This window comes from Equus przewalskii, chromosome 20 (genome assembly GCF_037783145.1).
Source record: "Equus przewalskii isolate Varuska chromosome 20, EquPr2, whole genome shotgun sequence".
Lineage (NCBI taxonomy): Eukaryota > Metazoa > Chordata > Mammalia > Perissodactyla > Equidae > Equus > Equus przewalskii.
Genome location: NC_091850.1, coordinates 2,730,084 through 2,751,156, shown reverse-complemented (window position 1 = coordinate 2,751,156; position 21,073 = coordinate 2,730,084). Strand labels below are relative to the sequence as shown.

General features: G+C 62.6%; 1 protein-coding gene across 21 annotated transcripts in view; it reads right to left on the bottom strand.

Annotated features, from left to right (window-relative positions):
- Positions 1-16,042, bottom strand: part of KCNN1 (potassium calcium-activated channel subfamily N member 1) — a 31,079-nt gene extending 15,037 nt beyond the window's left edge. For 7 of the 21 annotated variants that reach the window (XR_011530530.1, XR_011530529.1, XR_011530532.1 and 4 more), the window contains exons 1-3: positions 7,272-7,448; positions 2,382-2,864; positions 1,652-1,747 (exon numbers count right to left, since the gene is read on the bottom strand). Coding sequence is in view for 12 of the 21 variants with exons in the window: in XM_070587395.1 (XP_070443496.1) it covers positions 1,652-1,747; positions 2,382-2,864; positions 7,272-7,388 (696 nt within the window). In the remaining 9 variants the exon portion in view is untranslated. Of the gene's footprint in view, positions 1-1,651; positions 1,748-2,381; positions 2,865-3,303; positions 3,390-7,271; positions 7,450-12,974; positions 13,202-14,772; positions 14,912-15,859 lie in introns of those variants that run through there. The other 14 variants (XR_011530537.1, XM_070587402.1, XM_070587407.1 and 11 more) reach the window with 10 other exon arrangements.
- Between the last annotated feature and the right edge of the window lie 5,031 nt (positions 16,043-21,073).

Genomic DNA, 21,073 nt, shown 5'->3' with positions numbered 1-21,073 from the left:
AAGGGACCAAGGCAGGCACACGGCCGCCGCCCAGCACCCAGGGACCCGAGGCAGAGCCTCAAGCCCAGGAGGGCCATTCTGGAGACTTCAAATCCAACAGGATTTGCCTTGCTCGCTCTTGGGCTCGCTGAGGACCCGTCACTCCTCTCTTCTCTTGGAGTTCTCCCTTCTGGAATGGGGACATCTACCCCACGCCTGTCCCATTGTGGTATTTTGGAAGAACGTGACCTGTTTGGCTTACAGCTGGAGAGGAACTTCCCCGTCCCCCCATATCGGACTAAAACGATACTGAAATCAGACTGTGGACTGGAGTTGACGCTGGATGGGCGAAGGCTCTGGGGCCGCCAGGACGAGGCGACTGCATCTTGCACGGGAGAAGGACGTGAATTTGGGGATGGGCCAGAGGGTGCAGTGTTATGGACAGAACTGTGTGGCCTCAAAATTCCCATGTTGAAGCCCTAACCCCAATGTGACTGTATGTGGAGACAGGGCCTTTAAAAAGGTGATTAAGGGGGCCGGCCCGGTGGCACAGTGGTTAAGTGCACACGTTCCACTTTGGTGGCCTGGGGTTCGCCGGTTCAGATTCTGGGTGTGGACACGGCACTGCTTGGCACGCCATGCTGTGGTAGGCGTCCCACGTATAAAGTAGAAGAAGATGGGCACGGATGTTAGCTCAGGGCCAGTCTTCCCCAGCAAAAAGAGGAGGATTGGCAGCAGTTAGCTCAGGGCTAATCTTCCTCAAAAGAAAAAAAAAAAGGTGATTAAGGTTAACTGAGGTCATACAGGGATGGGCCCTGATCCAAGGTGACTGGTGTCCTCCTAACAGGAGGAGGAGACGGGGATGGGCACGCACAGAGGGCAGGCTGTGTGAGGACAGGGCGAGGAGGTGGCTGTCCCCAGGCCAACGTGAGGGCCTTGGAAGACAGCAGCCCTGCGGCCCCTGATCCGTGACCCCCGGCCTCCAGGACGGTGGAGGGGACGTGTCTGCTGTTCCAGCTGCTCAGTTGTGGAACTTTGTTAGGGCAGCCCCAGTGGCTCATACAGAGCCGCATTCTTCTTTTTTCTTTGACCGAGTAACAGAGTAACATGCCGCTGTGGGGTGGGCCACATCTGGCATGCTCAACACCAGCTGACACACATCTGGGTCGTTCGCACCTTTTGGCGTCACCGCGGACTGTCCCCAGAGCCGCGCCCGCAACTTCAGGGCTGCCTCCCTCCCCACCAGCCCCGGCCACATCCAGGGCCCCTACTGCGCGCCAGACCTGGGCGACGTCAGCCCACTGGGGGCACCCCTGCCCCGTATGCCTCGACCTGGACTTTCCCTCGGCCAAAGCTGGTTTTGATCGGTCCCCAAAACAAGAAAACCAACTCCCTGGTACATAACAAATCTTTCAAAATTTGGGGTCCAAGGGACTACGAAAGGAGCCTGGGGCTACACACACTGTCTGCGGCGCCAAACCTCCAAGAGCCCAGAGGCCCAGCGCAGCTCCCTATCCGTGCCGCCCTATCTTTTTCTGGTAATCAATGAAAATTAAAGCGCACATGCCTCCTGTCCCAGAGAAACCTAGAGTGCCTTAAAGGTGGCTTCCCGGAGAAGTCTGTCTATGTGTCTATGACTGGGGGGGTGGGGGGGGGGCGGGGGGGCACTGACCTGGATCTCGCGGGCGTGGTAGAGGACGACCAGGCCCAGCAGGACGGCCGTGGAGAGGCTGATGAGGCATTTGAGTGCAAATGAGTACAGGGACTCCTGGGCAAAGAGAGCAACGTGGGAGGCGCAGCCCAGACCCCCGCCCTGCCAGGGAGTTCTGTTCCTGTCCTTGTGCCTTGGGTCTGGGCTGACGGCAAGGCAGGCCCAGCGCTTTACACTTTATAAGGCCTGGCCTCATGCAGACATAGCACTTCACAGCTTATAAGGCCTGGCCTCAGGCAGACACAACACTTGAGAGTTTATAAAGCATGGCCTCCTGGGGCCCCGGCATGCACAGTTTATGGGTTAACACGGCCCTGACCTCTCTCCATCTGCGCACACACTCGGGGACCCGCGGTCAGGCTCGTGACCAGGCCACGGCCACTCTCGAAGGGGGAAGCTCTTTCTCTGCTCCCTGGCCCCAGTCAGGGGGGCAGCCCCCTCCCCACCTTAAGCCAGGGTGTGGCCCCCTGGTACAGGGCAGAAGGAGTGGGCTGGCACCTTCCGCCCCATCTGCGGCCTCTCTGCCACTCCCAGGAGGGGGCCCAGTGGGAGGCCCAGGACCCCCACGCCCTGCACAGCTCCCCACTTCCAGGGCCTGCCCAGGACGCCCCGCCTCTCCTGGGCGTGGTCCACGGGGAGCTGGGCGGGCTCAGCGGGGCCTCCCCCGTGCCAGGGGAAGGGTGGCGCCTACCTTGGTGTAGACCCCCCAGGACAGCTCCGTCTCGGTCACCATGACAACGATGCCGAACATGCCAAAGATGAGGGCGTAGTCACTGAGCCGCTTCCGCTTCTCGAACAGCGCCCGGCGGTGGCCCAGGCGGTGGCCCGCACTCAGGGGCTTCCTGGAGGCCCTCCGCCTGCCCGCCTCGTCCTCTTCATCGTCCTCCTCCTCCTCCTGCTCCTGGGGCTGCCCCTGGGGGCTGCCGGGTGAGGGCTGGGCCGGCTCGCTCCTGGCCACCACCACCTGGAGGCCCGGGCCATGCGCGGGCGGCGGGGGACGGCCAGCCTCAGGGTCCGGAGGGTCTCGGCCCAGGACACCCAGCCCGGTGCCCAGCGGCCGCCCCCCGCAGCCGTTGTGGCTGTGGCTGTTCATGACTATGTGGGCGCCGGGGTTGGGCTCGCGACAGGCTGCCTGGGGCCCGGCATGGCTCAGCGGCTGGGCTCCTGCGCTCACCTGTAGGGGCACGGGAGACATGGTCCTGTCAGGGCCTCGCCAACCGACCAGAGGGCTAGGGACCATTCCCACCACCCCAGAACATTCGGAAACTCAGGAGGCCATGAATCCAGAGTGCCTGACACGTGGGTTCGCCATCCCAGAAACATCTAAGTCAGCCTATGACCCTCGCCTGCTCAAAGCCCTCCCATGGCTCCCCAGTGCTGCTGCATACAAACCAACCTCTTCACTGCGGTCAGGAGGCCCCTGTGGTCTGGCTCCCACCCACCTCATCCTTCTCACTCTCCCCAGAATCACTCTCTTCCAGCCACACTGACCTCCCCAGCACTGGATCCCAATAAGCTTGGTCGTGCCTCAGGGCCTTTGCACCTGCTGTGCCCTTTCCTGGAACACCCTCTTACTAGACCTTTGCCCACTGACTTTCAGTGTCTCCAAGTACCTAGAACAATGCCTGGCACAGAGCTGGCCCTCAGTACACACTTCTGAGCCCCTCGGGATGGAGATGGAATCTGCCGGCAGGTTCGCCTGGGAGGACGAGAAGCCATGTAAGTGTGTGGGCACAAGGAGCTTCCACCGTGGGCTTGTCTCCTCTGAGCCCAGGCTCCCAGAAGAGTGGCCTCTGCTCTGCTGAGCCTCTGGCTGCTCCTCAGGAGCTGTCCAAAGGCCTGAACACACTTATGCAGGTACCTGGTATGGCCGAGGGGACATTAGGGACCAAGGCTGTGGTGACAAGATGCTCAGCTCCCTCCTGCCTGGGCAGAGGGACCGTGCCCTCCACACAGACTCCAAGACCACTGTGGCAATCCAGGATTTACCTTTCAGGGCTCAGAACCCATGCTGCAGGGCCATGCGAGGCATGCTTGGCCCAGCCCTGTGACCTCGGGCCAGCCTCAGTTTCCCCACCAGGCTCCCAGGAACAGACTGCCTGATTGCCCCAACATTCAGATTGTGCCCCTGTACAGGGCAGCGTCACGTGCAAGAGCAGGGACCTCGATGACAGTGACATGCGCATGAGGAAGCTGCCTGGGGTCCAGCCTCCTGGGTCCTGACCTGCCAGACCCTCCCTGGCCGGCCCGCGTCCCCCCAGCGCACTGACTCAGCCTCGCACGCCCCTCGCTGCCACCCCGCCGACATTTACTGAACGCCTACTTCACGCCAGGCTCCGTCCTTCACACAGATTTTCTCCTTAATCCTCACACTGCTCCCAAGAAGGGGGTCCTGGGATGTGGCCAGTTTTACACATGGGGAAACTGAGGCACCACACTATGAAGGGCCCACCTCCTCTGAGGGCAGATTCTGGACAAAGCCGCCTCCTGGATTTGCCCAGCAAGCTGGGCAGCAGGCCAAGTGTTGTCCCTTTTGAAAAGGCCAGGCCAGCATGCCCTGGGCGCCCCTACGTGCCAGACCTGGACAGGGGTGTGTACAGACAGGACCCCTCTCGGCCCTGACACCACGCTCTGGGGGTGACAGACACGGAAACTGTCACATCAGGACATGCCAAGATGACCCATGCTATTGGGCAGGACAAAGGCCACTTTGGCCAGGGTGGCCACCAGACGTACTGCAGGCTGCCTGTGCCCTTGTCTGGCGCCCCCAGACAGTGTCTGTCCCACTCACCACACCTCCAGACGCTGGTAACAGCCCACAGCAAGAGCACCAGAAACATTTCTTCCAGGCAGGGGGAGAGTCTTAGCCCTGTCCCCTCCCTCACTGCTCCCACCCATCACATCAACCCAGCCGTGGCCACCTGTGGCCTGACACTTCACAGTTTACAAGGCCAGGCCTCCTGCAGCCTCAGCACTTCACAGTTTGCATGGGCTGGTATCCTGCAGGCCCAGCACTTCACAGTTTATAAGGCTGATCTCGGCCCTGATTTCTCTTCCCATCCTGACGAACACTTGGGTGCCACTCTCCTCCTGGGCTCAGCCCCTGCCTGCCACCAGGATATTCACAGCAGCCCCAGCCCCTGCCCTCGCCCAGGAGACGAGGAAACCCCAGGCACCCCTCCCACCACCCTCCTGAAGGTGGAGAAGGTCCCCACTTGGAGCTCGGGGGTACAGGCAGGAGGCGGGTGGCCCGGCAGCCAGGACTGGGGGGGGGTGGGGGCACTGCAGATGACCTTCTGAAATGCACCGATGGAGACACAATTTGGGGCTGTGACTCAGCCGCCCGACGCACAGGCCAAATCCAGCCGAGTGTCTGCCACGCTCCTCCTGGCCTGGCAGCCGCGTCCTAAGGTGCCCTGGGCAGGGAGGAGGTGTGGGGAGTGGGAACAGGCAGCAGGTGGCTTCTGGGAAGGCCGAGGAGTGGAGGCCCTCCCGTGCCGTCAAGTTAGCATGTGCTGGCGCTTAATGTGGGCCGAGTCCTTGAACAGAATCACCCAGCTTACTTCCCACTGCCGCTCAATGACGCAGGGGTTGTTCCTGCTCCCATTTTACAGATGGGAGACAAGGCTCAGACGCTCAGCACCTTGCCTAAGATCACACAGCCAGGCGGGGCAGGGACTAAGTTACTGCTCTCTGGGGCAGAGGGTGGCAGAACCTGCCCAGCCCAGACGAGCTGCCATCTGGAAGGGGAGCCAGCCTGGCTCTGCCCTCAAGGAGCCCCCAGAGCTCAGGGAACAGGCACAACAGGCACCCGACCCCTCCCACGACCGCAGAACAAATGGAGAGAGCGAGCGGCTGGCCTCAGATCCTACAGAAGCGGGCAGGCTGTTTCCAAAGGCTGAGTGGGACCAGAGGGCCCTGGGGACAAGAGACCGCACGCACCCCTTCCCAGGCCCACTTCTCCCTCCCTCCCTGCAACCTGGGCGTGATGCTGGGGTCCCTGGGACCCTCAGGGATTCCCAAAGAACCACGAGGCCCTCTGAGACCCCAGCCAAGGTCTGTACGTCCAAGAAGGAGTGTGTTTTCCTGGGTGAAGGCCCTGGGTTCATCAAGGAGTTCCCCTGAAAGGTTAGAAACACCTGTGGGCTGCATTTGGTTTTGAGGGTCCCTGGAATGACCAAAACTGTCTATGTGTCTGCGGGCACCAGGCCTCCGTTCCCTGAAGGCCAGCGTCAGGGAGGAGCAGAGTCCTCCCTTTCAAGCCATCCCAGGAGACACCGTGGGAAGCTTGTGGGCTAAGTGAGGTAGAAGGGACGCAGGAGGGCTCTTGAGGAGCAGAGGCAGGTGGGCAGGAGGCAGGGAGTAGGGTGGCTGGCTCCTCTGAGCTTTCCCACCCAACAGGAAGTGAAAGAAACCGGCCAGACCCCACAGGTCCTCTCGTGAGCCTTTTACAAATGATGAGTTGGTTACAGTGGCTGCCTAGGAGGGACCATGAGGCACCCCAGCCAGGATGAAGTCATTGTTCCCTCCTCAGTTGCTTCTTCAATAAAGGCGTCTTGGTGCCCACCCAGCAGGGCTGGTGGCCAGAACAGAGTGAGCTCTCTCGTGGAAAATGCTTAGCACCTGGCCACGGGTACGCCACCGCCTGACACCATGCTCTGTCCTTCAGAGCTGGACCAGGAGAAGGTGCCCCCTGCCCGTCAGTCTCCCTTGGGGCGAAATGCCCACCCTACCGCCCCCAGGAACCTGGAGCACAGCAGCACATTGCAGTCTTCCAGGATGTGTGGGCGAGAAGTGGGTCATGTGGCCCTGTGGAGGGTGGGGCAGGACCCAGGACACCCCCTCCCAGCACTCTCAGGGCCTAGCGCTGCAGGGGGCCAGGATCCCACCCGCTGCCCTGGAGCAGGGCAGCAAGACGCGGGCTGACTGAACGATCCCCCAGGCCAACCACCGTCAGGGACCTGCCTGCAGCCCGCAGGTGGCAATCAGCCTGCCCTGCCCTGCCCCAGCTACCTCCACCAGTGGCCACCCCTCGGATTGCGCCCTCCCGTCCTCATCAGCGTCTCTGGTTCAGCCCCCAGCCTCCAGCACTCACATCTGCGCCCCACCCTCCAGGACAGCAGGCGCAGTGCCCTGTGCTGGGCAGCCCCACCTCTCTGGGTAGAGCTGGAAGACCCAGCTCCTTGACCCCTGTCAGGTGCTCCTAAGTGCTGGATCTAGGGGCCCCGGTGAGGGTCTGGTCGCTTCCATCCTCAGGTCAGTCTGGGGTCACTGCCTCCACCCTGAGAGCTCCCTTCTCTGGAGAGTCTCCCCCCGACCCCGTATCTCTGGAGTTCGGAGACTCACTGCTCGGCCCATCCCAAAAGTGAACCCAGTGTCCTCCCCCTACAGAGGTCCGTGAATCTTCACCCACTCGGCAGTGCACAGACACACATCCCCCCTCCCCGTGTCGCCTGGGTTCCAGACCCCACGGAAACCTGACCTCTGCCCCAAACCGCGTCTCCCTCCGGGAGGGGTGCCTCCCTCCCCGGGTACCCCTGCTCATCCCACCCCGGGTGCCCCTGCTCATCCCACCCCGTACCTGCCCTGCTCGACTCGGGCGAGCGTACGACGCTGGAGGGGAGAGGGTCCCGCGCGGCCGTGGACCCCGGGGGGCCCTGGGCGGGCAGCAGCGGGCGGGCGCGGGGCCCGGGCGCATCCCCGCCGCCCTGTGCGCCGCCCGGCCGGGGGGCGAGCGCCCGCGCGGGCCGGGAGAGGAGGCGGCGGCGCGGCGCGGACGGCCTCGCCGATTGGCCGAGCCCGGGTTGGCCCCGCCCACGGCGACCCCGCAAGCTCCGCCCAGATTTAAAGGTCCCTCCTTCCCGGGAGCCAGGTTCGCCCCCGCAGCGCAGGACTGGTCCTCACACTCGCCCGCTTGCCCCGCGCCATGGAGGGGACCTTACCGAAGCAACAACTACAGACCCCCCCGACAGTCCTCAGGAACTCCTAGCCACCCCTTTCCCAAAATTGGGCCCCTCAACCTTGGCGCGCCTGGGGGCTGATGGTGCCATGCGCACCTGCCAAGGGGACAACTTTGCAAAGCAACCGGACACCTCCCTCCTGAAATGACCTCCTCAGACGTCTGCTCCGTGCAGGAGAGGCTTAGGGTGGGGCAGCAGGATGTTACCCAGTAGGGAGTGCCTAGAAACTGGGTGTGGGGGCTGCCAGGGGTAAGGGGTGCCTACTGGGGAGATGGTTCAAGGCCACCTTCTTTGGGACTCAGCCTCTCCCCAGTCCTCACTCCCAAAACCAACTGCAGGATGGCAGGACAGCAGGAGGCTATTTGGGGGGTCCCCAGAATGGGGAACTGTGCCCTTTTCCCCTGGCACTGAGGGTGGCCTTGGGTGACATTCATTCAACATTAATGGTGGCTGGGAGGAGCCTGGGGGACTGGGAGGTGGGGAGCCCTTTTTTCCTCCGCCCCCAGGCAGCCTCACTAGCTCAGCCTCACCCTGTCCCCTGCCTCCTGCCCGGCCGGGGGTGACTGCATCTGGCTCCGTGCTCCCCAGCCTGGAGGCTCCTGGGGCAGCAGGTCCCCTCATCTGTCTCCCAGCCCCCCATCTGTTTTCTTCCCGCACTGAGCTTTGGCCCCGGTCAGGAGCATCTGACCGCTCGTCACTGCCTCAGGGCAGCTGATCTGTTTTGTTTCCTCTGCCGTGTCCAGAAAAATAGCTGGAGCGAATGAGTGAGTGAGCAGGGGGTGGTCCTGTCAGCCAGTGACACTGGTGAGGCTGAGCAGGGCCGGATGATGGCCCAGGGTTGGCAGATGCGACTCCAGTTCTGTCGTCTCAAGAGCCTGTTCTTCATCCCAGCCTGTCGGGGACAGCCTGAGGAAGGCCTGGTCATGGTGACAGTGCCCAGGGCTATGACCGTTAGGGAAGCGAAGGCCTGGGGATCATCCATGCCCTGCCGTGTCCACAAGGGCACCAGGAATCGGGTTATGGTGACCCTAAAGGGATGCCTGCTCAGGCACGCAGGAGGAGCAGCCATCTGTCCTGCACCCCCATCCACTCACCGGCCCCCAGCCCCTCCCGTCGCCCCTCGGCCCCTGTTCCAACCCCTACGTCTTGCACTTGCTGTTCCCCTGCCTGGGCGGCTGGGGGCTGTCTCTAATGCACAACATTGATGGAGCCACCCATGTCTCCCTTGGGATATGGGACACATCCCTGCACTGCATTCACTGCCCTGGCCCCTGACGGCCGAGCCTGCACCCCTCCTTACGGTCCCAGCTCCACGGAAAGCATTCACGCTGTGCCATGGGGGGAGCCCGGCCTGCGCAGCCTGCTGTGGGGGCCCTGCAGCGTCTGATGCTTTCTGAATTCAAGCCGAACGTGTAACTGTCCCAAAATTCACAAAAGCATCTGGCCACAGCCCTGGGAGGCCCCTCCAGCCTTCTGCCTTGCCCAGGCTCTGCACCCACCTTCGCTCTCTGAAAAGATCCCTCTTTCCCCTTTGGGCTCACCTGCACTGAGGGATCAGGGACCCCCTTAAAGGGGCCGAACTTAGGACGGTCAACCTGGTGACCAACTGCCTCCTGCCCGTCTGCCCCGTCTGCCCCGTGGCCTGCCTCTGAGACAGGGCTGGGTGTGGTGGCTGGGTTGGGAGTGGGCGGAGGTAGGCTGCGAGTGGGGGTTGCTGCTTGAGTCTCCATTCCAGATAGTCTCTCCTTGGCCCACGGTTGGCTGGAAGGGACCTGAGGAGCCTGCAAATGAACTTGTGGGTTGGGAAGCCCCCAGGACTTGCGCCCCGGGAAATGGCTTGCACACCGGGCAGGGGAAGGGGTGGCCGCTGAGCAGGAGGCCCCTCCTCCTAGAGCTTGAAGGCTGGGTCCCAAATCCAGGGCAGCGGCTGAGGGTCTGGGTTCAGGGGACCTGGGAGAAGCTCACGGAGCCGAGGGACGCGGAGGCAGAGGCTGAGCGGCGATGGACGGGCCCCCTCTCCCCTAGCCAGGCATCCACAGAAATCTCAGACCCATCCCGGGTCTAACACGGGCTGCCTGGGAGGAGGCCGGAGCCTGAGTCGCCGTGACTGTGGGAAGCAGGGTGGGGCAGGTGTTCACGCGCGCTCCGTCGTTCGCACATTCATCAGTTCATCCATTCACAGGCCACAGAGCCCCTTCTCTGAGTGTGGTGCTGGGATGCAGAGGCTGAGACAGACGCAAACCCGGCCCTCTTGAAGCTGAACTTCTAGAAAGAGGGAGACAACCCTTTCCAAATAAGGGACCAGTAAGAATGCTAAACAGACCAAAGCGCTGGAAAAAGATCCAGTGAAGTCGACAAAACTAGGAACCGGGATGAGGTTTTAACTAGGGGAGTCAGGGGAGGCCTCTCAGAAGAGGTGACATTGGAAAGGGGCCAAGGAGCTGGCCCTGGAGGAGTGGGGAGAGGGGTGCCTGGCAGAGTGCACAGCAAGGGCACCGAGGGCGCAGTGGAGGGAGAGCGGGAGAGCAGGGGCTGCAGGGAAGGGGCCGAGGGGTGGGGCGAGTCACAGAGGCGCTTGGGGTGCCCCCTGCAGGGCTGCGTGGGAGGACTCTGAGGGGGAGTGGGGGGGGGGTTGGGAGGGTAGGTCCCCTTGGGGCGGTGGCCTTGCCTGGCAGGAAGGCAGAAGAAGGCCCGGGGGCTGGGCAGGCATCTCCGGGAGCTCCTCCCGGCTCTCAGGGGCACAGGGACGGGGGCAGCCTTTGACTTGCCAGCATGTACTGGGCTCTCCTGTAGGCAACGCTTGTACTGTGAGGTGAGGATACTGCGATGATGGCGACACACAAAATGCCCCAAATCACGGTTTTAGGACAGCAAGGTAAGATGTTGAGTCAGCGAATAAATACAACCGGCCCTCACAGACAGTCCGCAGAGGAAACGGGGCCGGGGGCTGTGGAGGGGCTGCACCCGCACCCACGGGCCTCGCCGTGGCAGCCCGCTGAGCCCTCAGGCCCTGCTCTGGAGGAGGAGGTGCGAGCCTGGGGGTGACAAGGAGGCAGGGAACCGGCTCTGTCATAAGCACGGAGTCCCCCAAATGCAGCTGAGGTCCTGGAGCCTGTCCGCACCCACCAGGGGACCTGCCCCATGGCAGTCTGTCCAGTCCAGGCAGTGGTACCCTCGCCCCAGACACCAGTGTCCCCTCCCTCCTTCCTAGCTGGAAGGCTCCAGACTAACTCTCCCTGCCCAGTGACCCCACATCCAGCGGGACCGCGGCCTGTCCACCCTTATGCTGAACTCGCTCCCGGCGGCCCCTCCCTCCCCGCCCCTGCAGCCCTCGCCTGGCACAGGCCCCGGGGCCCCGCGGCTGTACTGGTTTGAACAGTGTCCCTCCAAAACGCACGTCCACTCGGGACCTCAGAACGTGGCCTTATTTGGAAACAGGGTCTTTGCAGATGTCGTTAAACTAAGATGAGGTCATCCCGGACTAGGGTGGGCCTTCACCCAATAACAAATGTCCTTACAAGAAGGCCAGGTGAAGACAGGGCAGAGACTGGAGGGACGCAGCCACAAGCTAAGGACGCCAGGAGCGTCCCCTGAGCCTCCGCGGGGTGGTGGCCAGCCGGCCGCCCGACGCAGACTACGGCCCCCAGAAGTGAGAGACAATACTCTCCTGCTGTTTGAAGCTCCCTGGGTGTGGTTTTGTGACGGCAGCCCCAGGACACTCCTACAGTGGCCGTGGACAAGGGGCCGTCCCTCTCTGAGCCTCAGTTTCCTCAGCAGGGCAGTGAGGGCCCCCAGGGGCAGTGGGAAGGGCCAGGGAGCCAATCCCCATGAAATGTGCCGGGCACACAGCAAGCGCTCCCTGGGGGCTCCCATCGCTCCTGTTCTCATCACAACCTCGACCATTTCAGAAGTGCCTTCCTGGCCTCCGTGACTCTCGGCCACTCTGTGCCAGGCTCCCTGGAGGGATCTGTCCTAATTCCAAGTGCTCAGTGGCTCCCCCAGGCCCTCACGGCATCTGTACAATTAGACCCCAGGCACAGCTCCAGCTGGCCACCAGCAAACTCCTACTTGCCCTTCCAGACTCAGTTCAAAGAGCAAGAACACCTCCTCCAGGATGCCCTCCCAGATCTCCCCCAGCACAATGAATCCCTCCTTCCCTCCCTGCGGTTCCTCAGCATCAGGCAAAAACCTGACCACACGCATCCTCCATGCCCAGCTCAGTTCCAGAATCTGCCCGCTGCTCTCCATCCCTGAGGCCCACCTTCGTCCTGGCCCTGCCAACTCTTCCCAGATGCCTCATCGGCTTCCCCTATTGGCCTTCTGCCACTTCCACTCCTGCCCTGACAGTCCCAGCTCTCCACAGCAGCCACAGGAGCTTTTGAAAATCATAAATCAGACCATGTTTCTCCCCTGCTCATACACCCTCCATGGCTCCCCATTGCTCTGCAGTCCACTCCTGCACCTCAATCCCTGTCCGCAGACCTCCCTGCCTTCATCTTTCTTCTTTCTCCTCCTCCCTCATTCTCTTCCAGCCACACCAGCCTCTTCACTGTTCCTGAAACATGCCAAGTCATTTCTGCCTCAGGACCTTTGCACGTACTGTTCCTTCTGCCTAGTACACTGTTCTCCCAGCTCTGGCCTGGCCATCTCCTCCTCCTCCTTCAGATCTCAGCTCACGGTCACCTCCCTGGAGAGGCCCTTCTGCCCTTTCCCTCTCCCCCAGGCATTCTCTAAGACATCACTATGTTTTATTGTCTTCCCCCCACATATCACAAGACCTGACCTGGTGCCACCTCAGCACCCACCGTGTCCCCACTGCCCAGCTCAGGGTCTGGTACACCGTAACTGCTTGGTGTTTGTTGATGGAGTAACCGACCCCACACATCTAGGACTGGTGCCTCTGTCCTCCCCACACCCTCATCGGCAGCTCCCTGCTGACCCTAGAATGTCAGTCAATGTTTGCAGGGGAAGGAAGGACCAAAGAAGCTGTTCCCTAAGGGCTGTTGCAGGGAGCGGGGCCACGGGAGCTGGGTGGTGGAAACTGTGGGGGTTGGGGCCCTTCCACTTGGTGCAACTGCCCCCTTCAGGCTGTGTGACACTGGGCGGGTCACCTAGCCTCTCTGAGCAGATTCCCCACCATCAGCGATGGGAGAAAGGGGACAGTGACTCTGGGGGGCTCTAGAAAGCAGAATTATTATTATTACTGTTATATTGTTAGCGTTATTTCAAAGGTTGGCACTTTCTTAAGTCACCAGTTTTTCTATCCAACCCCTATGTTAGCTGCCCCCACCCCTAAAGGTGATCCGAGTCTGGGATCCACTTACCCTGGGGTGCAGGGGTCTCCCTGATGAGCCACCAACAAAGGGCCTGTCCCCTTTGGTCCCACTGGGCTACCACATGGCTGGCAGTGGCTGTGGCCACCTGGCTTCCCCCTCGGCCTGTGAGGACAGACACGGGGTGCAGGGGGGGCAGGGCCCCAGGAGGCCGGCTGCTGACAGCTCAGATCGCAGTGGTCTTTAGAGTGGATCTGTGCTCCCACGAGCTGGCAGACCTTGTGAGTTTTAAGGAAACTTAAGATCAGGGGTGCCGTCTGCCCACTGGGTTCTGTTTCCTCCCTCGGGGCCCTCCTTGAGCCCGAGCTGGCACCTTTCCCCCATTCCAGGCCCCTTCCCCGGAGGCCCCACCTCCTTCCACTGGACACTGCACACTAAAGGCTCTATCTGCCTTTCCCCATGCTGTTCCCTGCCCTCCTCTCCCCATGTCCCCACCACTTCCTTCCCCGTGAGGAGATGTGGGTGAGCGAGGTTGGGCTGGGCTGGGGTGAGGATGGAGGAGTCAGGAATCCCCGGCCCAACCAGCTCAATTCTCGGCCTCCCCAAGTCCTCCCATCTCGGCCCCTGCCCCGGGCCTGGAGCTCACTCATGGCATTCACTCTGGCTATACAGGGCAGTTTCCAGAATCCCCTCTGAGCACACATACCAGGTCCTGCCCTGGAGGAGGGGGCAGAAGGGGACAGAGGGCAGCCCCATGGTGGGGAGGAGTGGGGGGCGCGACTAGACTCCAAAGAGAAACACAGCTGGCTGGGGCCGTCCCAGCTGGCCTTTCTTTCGCCAGGGGTCTGGGGTGGGGCCAGTGGGCACCTGCACTGCTCAGGGGGGCCACCTGTTCCAGCCAGGAGAACCCTGGAGTTGACTCTGGCCCTGGGAGGGCAGAGCGGCTGTCCAAGGTCACCCAGTGGGTTGGGTGCGTCAGAGTGGGGATTATTCTGGAAGTCCTCCCCCCATGTCCTTCAAGGTCTTGGGGAGCCCGAGGGGGCTAGGAAGGGGACTAGGGGGAGCCGAGCGCCCTGGAGGCTGGAGGAGAGTGAGGCTCCCTTCTCGCTCGGTCCAGCCATGGCCTCCCACAGGGCAGAGAGACTTGAGGAGACTAAGGAACCCTCTTCCACTTGCAGGGTCCCCAGACAGGCCCCTCGCACCCCACCCTCAACGTTAAATGCAGGGTGCAGAGGACCGCAGGGCTGACACCATCAACAGGATTCCGGGGTTAGTGAGTCTGCCACAAAGCCAGTTCTGCCCCTGCCCAGCTGGGTGACCTTGGCTAAGCGCTAACCCTCTCTGGGCCTCGGCCACTCTCCCTGTCAGTGACGGGGTGGGAGGGGGAAGAAGCTTAGGGAAGAGAGCAGAGCACGAGCTTCAACGCACAGTGGGCTGGCAGGTGGGGGGTTCCCTTCCACTAGGCAGCGGGGCCAGCCCGGGCATCCCCGCCACACACCGGGAGAGAGAGAAAGGCTTGGCGGTGAGGGGAGGGGGCGACGAGGACAGTCCTTTCCTCCCCCGCTGAGGACGGCGCGGGAGGCTTCCCATGCCACCACCTTCATCTCGGCTGGGGATGGCTCCGCATCCCCAATCCCGGGAGCGGAGAACCTCCCTCCCAGGTCCGGGGGCGGGGGTGGCCGGAGCTGCCCCGGGGCTCGGGGATGGGGGAATCGGAGGAGTTTCCCTCCCTCCCGCAGCTCCCCCTTGAATTCCCCGAGACCGCAAACCCTGCCCGACAGCCGCCCACCAAGGAGAAGGGGAGCCCCGCCGCGTCCTGTGCCCTGCGACCCACCCCCTGCCTACTCACCGGCCGAGACGAGACGGCCGCCGCCGCGGAGCCCCGCGCCCGGCCCGAGCGCGAAGACAAGTGCACGGCCGGCCCGGGCGGGCGAGCCGCGAGGGTGCGCGCGCCGCCGCAGCGCCGACCCCCGCCCGCCCGCCGCCCCCCGGGCCCACGCCACGCCCCGCCGTGCCCCGCCCCGCCCCGCCGCCCCCCGCCGCGCCCCACCGCCAGCCGACCCCCGCCATCCCAGGCTCGCCGCCCTCCGCGCCCCGCCGCCCCCCGCCCAGCGTGGAGGGAACCCCCTCCGGGTCTCGCTCCAGCCCCCTCGTCCACAGGCGTGCCAGCCAATTTTAGCGAAAGCGCCAAGAGCTGGGAGGCCTCTCTGCCGCCGCTGGCCCCCGGCTCTCATTTTACAGATGGGGAAACTGAGACCCAGAGCGGGGAGCCCCTGGCCTGGGCCCAGCGCCTGTCACTCTGGGGGCCGCTCTCCAGTGTCCGGGGAAGGAGCGGAGCCGGGGAAGGGAAGGCAATTAAGCCCCCGCACCCCGCTGAGCGCGCTCTGGGGCCTGGGAGGTCCAGGGGGAACCCAGAGGCTTCGGGCTACCAGCCGGTGACGTTGCCCAGGCTGGAAGGTCCCAGTGAGGGAGGGGGACCCCGGGGTGGCCAGAAAACAAACCACAGAAAACTTCTCTATGTCGTTGTTGGGCTGTGACGTCCCCCCTCTCCCTGCACAACTCGGGGACCCCGCTGACCGTGAATGGCAGAGGCCCGGGCGGAGGGATTGTGAAGGTCATTCCGCCAAATGAGAACAATGCTGCTCCTGGGGGCTGGGTCACTAGGGGGTGAGGCGGGGGGGAGCCCAGGGCTCGGCCCCTCCCGTGACCTTGGCTCTGCTCAGGCCGCTTTCTGAGCCTCAGTTTCCCTCCAGCGACTGGACAGCGCCCACCTCTGGGGTGCCTCCGGCTTTGGGGAGTCTGTGGGGCTACCGGCTACATTTTGCTGTTCTGCTTCTGCTCCACCCCGGGAAGCGTGGCGCCCTCCCAGACCACCGGGTTCTCCCTTGCCGCCCCCTACCCCCGCTGCCCCGCCCCGTCTCTGCACCCCCACCCACCTTCTGCCTTGGCCGGGGATGAGGTGGGTTTCCTCTTAGGAGCCAGAAGGCTTCTATGAGCCTCCATCCTTTTTTTTGTTGTTTTTCCTAAAATAGCCCTCCCCCTCCAAATGCCCCCCACCCGTCGCCGAGAGCGTCTCAAGAAAGGTACGCGCTCCCTGGGCTGGGCGGGGTCCCGGAGCCGGGATTCCGCGGTGCGGGCGGGGCTGGGGGCCACTGGGAGCGCATCCCCCGCATTGTGTGTTCGAGACACGCTCAGAGGGAGCCGCCAGCGTGACCGCGACCATGAGCGGAGGGAAAGGGAACAAAGCGGCCGGGGGCATCCGGGGTCTGCATTATGGAGGCTGAGTGAGAGCCTGAGGGCTGCGGGAAGCGCGGGGAGCCCACAGAGGGGCGCCACCACCTCCGTGGGGAGGACGCCCCGCCCGTGGGGGAGGCCGAGGCCCGCGTCTAGGTCGGACACAGGGAGGGAGGGTCGGGAGCCACCGGTGACAAGCGCGTATCGGTGGGGAGGGGGTCCCTGGCCCTTGAACCCCACAATTGCCCTGTGGAGCTCCCAGAAGGCCCCTCCCAGTCCCACAGCTCGTCTTATCCCCACTGTCTCTTCTCTGTGACGCAGCCACATAATTCCATCCTCACTCATATGACTGGTCACGTCCCTGCCCTGCACAACTGGCGCCCTCCTCCTCGAACCAAGAGGAGGACCCTGACTCGCCTGCCTCCCCCCCACACCCCCGGCAGAAGTCCTGCGTGGTCCGACTACCACTTCAACGTTATCTCAGCCCTTCCACAGTCTCCCTGGACTGCCTGCCACACTCTGGCCACGCCCAGCATCTGTCCTAACCGGTCCAACCTCAGAGCCTTTGCATCTGCTGTTCCCTCTGCCAGGATCACCCTGCCCTGGCTCTCTTCACCCCCTATTGTCTTTCAGAGCTTGGTCCAATGTCACCTCCTGCCTAGAGTCATCCCGTCTCTGGGCATGTCAGTTTAGTTTACTGTCCTCGCTGCCCTCAGCCCCTGGTGTGGTCTGGTCCCTTGTTCACCTTCTGCTTTCCCCAGGGGAACGTGAGGCCCGGTGTAATGGGGACCTGGCTGATGAGGCCAGCTCTGACCTAGCACCACCCTAGGAGCTCCAAATAAAGGGACAGAACCACCCTCTGCCCAGCTAGCACCCTGGAAAGCACCCCTAGGACACGGCACAAAAGATCCAGGAGGAAGCAAAACCACAAACACTGTCAGGGGCCCCACATGTTCCCCCCATCTGGTCTGCTTAGCAGTTTCCAGAATAACACGCCACTGGGAAAAGTGATCGGCTGGGACCGAGTTCCTGGCCTGTTCAGCAGAAGCCAGGCCCGAGGCGTAACTCTTTGAGTGCTGGCAAATAAGTATGAAGAGCAAAGACGAGAAGTGGGGGAGGGAGAAGCCCTGGGGCTGACCTTTCCCCTGTTATTAGCTTTTGCATAATATTTTATTACCTTATACTTTTTTAAACCAAAGGGGAAGATAAAAGGAAAATCGCTGTTGGAGGGTACAAAAGCCCAGAGAGGGTAGGTGCCCCCATGGGAGAGAAAACGCAGCTATCAGTGTTGAAAAATCAAGCACTCCCCCCAATGCTTGCCTCCATAAAATCACCCTCCAATGTTTTTTCCGAGCACCTACTGTATGCTTATATGCCCAGAGATTGAAGGGGAGCCGGGGTGGGGGTTCCCAGGGTCGCAGGCTTAGAGCAGTGAGCCCTGGTGGTTTCGGGAGAAAGAGGTGATGGAGGCTGGGACAGGCAGGGACATGTCACCTCAGCAGGGCCATGTCACCTCAGCAGGGCCATGCCCATGGCAGAGGGTTGCGGGAGAGAGAAGGCGCTCGGAGGCGCGCGTGGGTGCCGCGCTTTTGCGCATCACTGCCTGGCCGGGACTCGACCTCAGGCTGGTGTTCAAGGCCAGGAGGGGAGATGGCACCGGACGGCTCCTGGCGTGCAGGGCTGTGGGGCACCCCGGAGGCGAGAGACAAAGGCACCATCCAGCGAGGTCCCCGCGGCTTTCACAAAGGCTCAAAGGACAGGCGGTGTGTGGGGAGGCGACGGAGATGAGGACTGCCAAATAAAAGGGCACGGAACGGGACAGACTTCTAACAATAAAAATTGTTCCTTGTTTATCTGAAAGTCAAGTTTAACTGGGTGCCTTTTTTTTTTCTTTTCTTGATCTGGAAACCCTAGGTGGCGATCTGCTGGCGCAGCAAACCCCCTCCCTCCCCAGGCCAAACTGCGCGGGGTGGGGGCGGGGGGTTGTCCTGAAGGTGTCTGCCCTCTCTCCAGCCTCCCCTCCCGTCACCCCCCACACCTGCCGTGTCCCCTTTATGCGCTTCTCTTTGTCCCCCTCACATTATCCGTGTCCCTTAACTGCTCCCTAAGCTCCCCCTACTCTCCCTCTTCTTTTGTTGTCCCCCTCCCCCTCCCTGCCCTGCACCCCTCTCCTCGTCATCCCCACCCTTTTCGTTTCCCCTACCTTCTCCGGCACCCACCCCTCCTCCTCTTCCCTCCACCATTCGCCCCTCCCCCACAGCCCTCTCTCCGCGCTCGCCCCCTCCCTCGGCGCCCACCCTCACCTCCCCTCTCCGCACCCTCCCCCCATCCCCAGGGTGCACGAGGGGGAACCCCGGCCGCAGGCGCGGAGCCCCACGCAGGCGCAGAGCCGTCTGGCTTCCCCAAGGCCGCCGCCACCCCCACACTGCGGCCCACAAGCCGGGTTGCCAAGGCGACGGCGAAGGCCTGAGCGGGAACCTCGGGAAGACCCGGGGTGGCACTCCCACCCCGCCACCTCCTCAACGAACCCCACTCCAGTTTGAGCCGGTTGCCCCGCCCCGCCCCCAGTGCGCACTGCGGCGGGTGAGGATTCCCTGGCCCACAGGGCGGGGGTCGACGCGTGCGCGCTGAGCACGGCTTTCTCTCCCCGACGCGCGCGCGACGGGAAAGCCCTGGCGCGTGAAGGAGAGCGCTCCGGCGCAGGCGCTATGCGTACTCGGCGCCCCCGCAGCCCCGCCCGGTCGTCCTGGCAACGTGCGCGTGGAGGTCCGGGAGCGCCAGGAACTCCCGTCTCACGCCCCCTCCCGCGCAGTGCGGCGGAGCTGGGGATTCCCGTTGCTTGCGCGCACGCGCGGGCCCGGAATTCCGTGAGGGCAGAGGCAAAGAGAGAAGGGGCTTTTCTGTGGAAGGGGACAAATATTACTACCATCGTCTTTCTGTGTGAGGACTGAAGGCGAGCCTCTCAGCCCCTGTCCTGAGTTTTATCTTCGCTCCCTCGTCCACCTGCCATTCCTCTACAGGTCCCCGGCGCTTGCCACCCGCAGCTCTGACACCCATCCTGTCTGGCTCACACCAGCCCTGGCTCCCCATCGCCCTGGGACACAGCCCCACTCCTTGTCCTGGCGTTCTCGGCCTGGCTGCACGCCCGGATGGCTTCTTCCCTCGGGCTTGGTCACCACTGGTCCCCGATCTTCTCTATTGCCCAGTCACGAAGACCCCAGCATGGCCGTGCAGGAGGTTCCTTGGCCAAGCCCTTCTTCAGGATACGCCTTTCCCAGGCACCATCTGTTGATTCGCGAGATACTGTAGGATTAGACACTATTTTTAGTCCCATTTTATATAGGAGGAAACTGAGGCTCAGACCCATTGAGGCCCTGGTCCATTTGTGGGGAGCTGTCTGGGCTCTTCCTCCTGTTAATTTGGCTGACACCTCCAGCCCGGATTCCGGGCCCCACCGCCGCCCCTGATGGCTGCCCCACAGCTCTGGGTACTTCCTGGCTATGTGACGCAGGCAGGTGACTTAGATTTGCCATCTATAAAGGGGATCAGTATGTCACAGAGCTGCCCCAGGTCTCACTGAAATGCTAGTGCCATGTGCCAGGCCAGCGCTTAGTATCCAGTGGATGCTTCTCACTGTCCCATCCTCCCACACTCTGCCCATCGGCACCCTCTGCGGGGCTCCTTTCCTCCCTCTCACTTCCCAAACCCCCATGGAGTCCTCCTGGACCCCTCACGTGTCCACTAGTCCTTGTCTCAGGGTCGGCTCCTGGGGGACCCCCAAACTAAGCCAGTGCTCAGTATACGCCGGTTAGTTTTATGCCATCTCCCACTGTTTCCCGCACCCTCCATACTGCACTTTAGCTGTACTCAATTATTAATGCCCCCCCCCGCCCCCTGAACAGAGGTGTGACCCTCAGACCTTTGCATGTGTGGTTCCTTTGGTCTTTTCTGTCCCCTGTGTCTGTGTGGGGAATTCCTATGCATCCTTCAAGACCCTCCCTCCATGCCACCTTCTACCTTCCTTCCTCGGGGCACAGCCTGGCCCCCTTTGGCCCGGCCCTGACCTCACACAGTTGAGTCCATCTGTGAGGATGTGCATCTGAGACCTGAGAGCCGTGAGAACAGTGTTCTTGGCAGGAGGAACCAACAGGGTGTAGGCCCTGATGGGGAACAAGCTGGCTGGACTGACAGAGCTGAGAGCGAGGAGGCAGGGCTGCAGCCGAGAGGGAGTGGGGAGTGGGGAGAATGGGGACTAGAGGCTGTAGGGACAACCTTTTGGGCGCATAGAGGGTGTCACTTGGGTGGTAGCCATAGCAATGACCTGGTAAATGCTTGGACCCGGCCCCCCACATGCGGGCCCACCTCCCAGCTCCCCACCGTCTCTGCCAACTCCGCAGGGCTGACTGAGCTCTAGGAAGCCAGCACCGGGCTCACATCTCACCGAGCCCTCCCCAGACATGCAGCCTCTGCGAGGATGTTCATTCCTACCAACCCACCTGCCTGCTTCAGCCCCCAGGTCCTTGCCTGCCCAGTGCCCTGCTTCTGCCATGGAATCTGACTCATCACCCACCAAGGCCCGCTCTCAAGAAATCCTCCACCGGGAAGCCTGCGAGGACTCCCCCAGATGCCTCCTATGTTGGAGTAACAGCAGAGCAGCCAGAATTTCCTGATCCCAAGAACTGTGTGACCTTGGCCACTGACTCTGAACCAGACTCAGGATGTAGACAACTCGCCTCCAGCTCCTCTATTTCTGCTCCTGGAATGCTCCGTGATCTCAAGCCAGGGCCTCAACCTCTCTTGAGTCGCCTACTTGCAGCAGCCCAGCAAGGTTTCCGTGGATGGTGGTACAGGCCCCTCACTGGATGAGGGGCCCAAGCCAGGAGGAGGCGCCGAAGGAGCCGGGCAAAGCTCTCAGC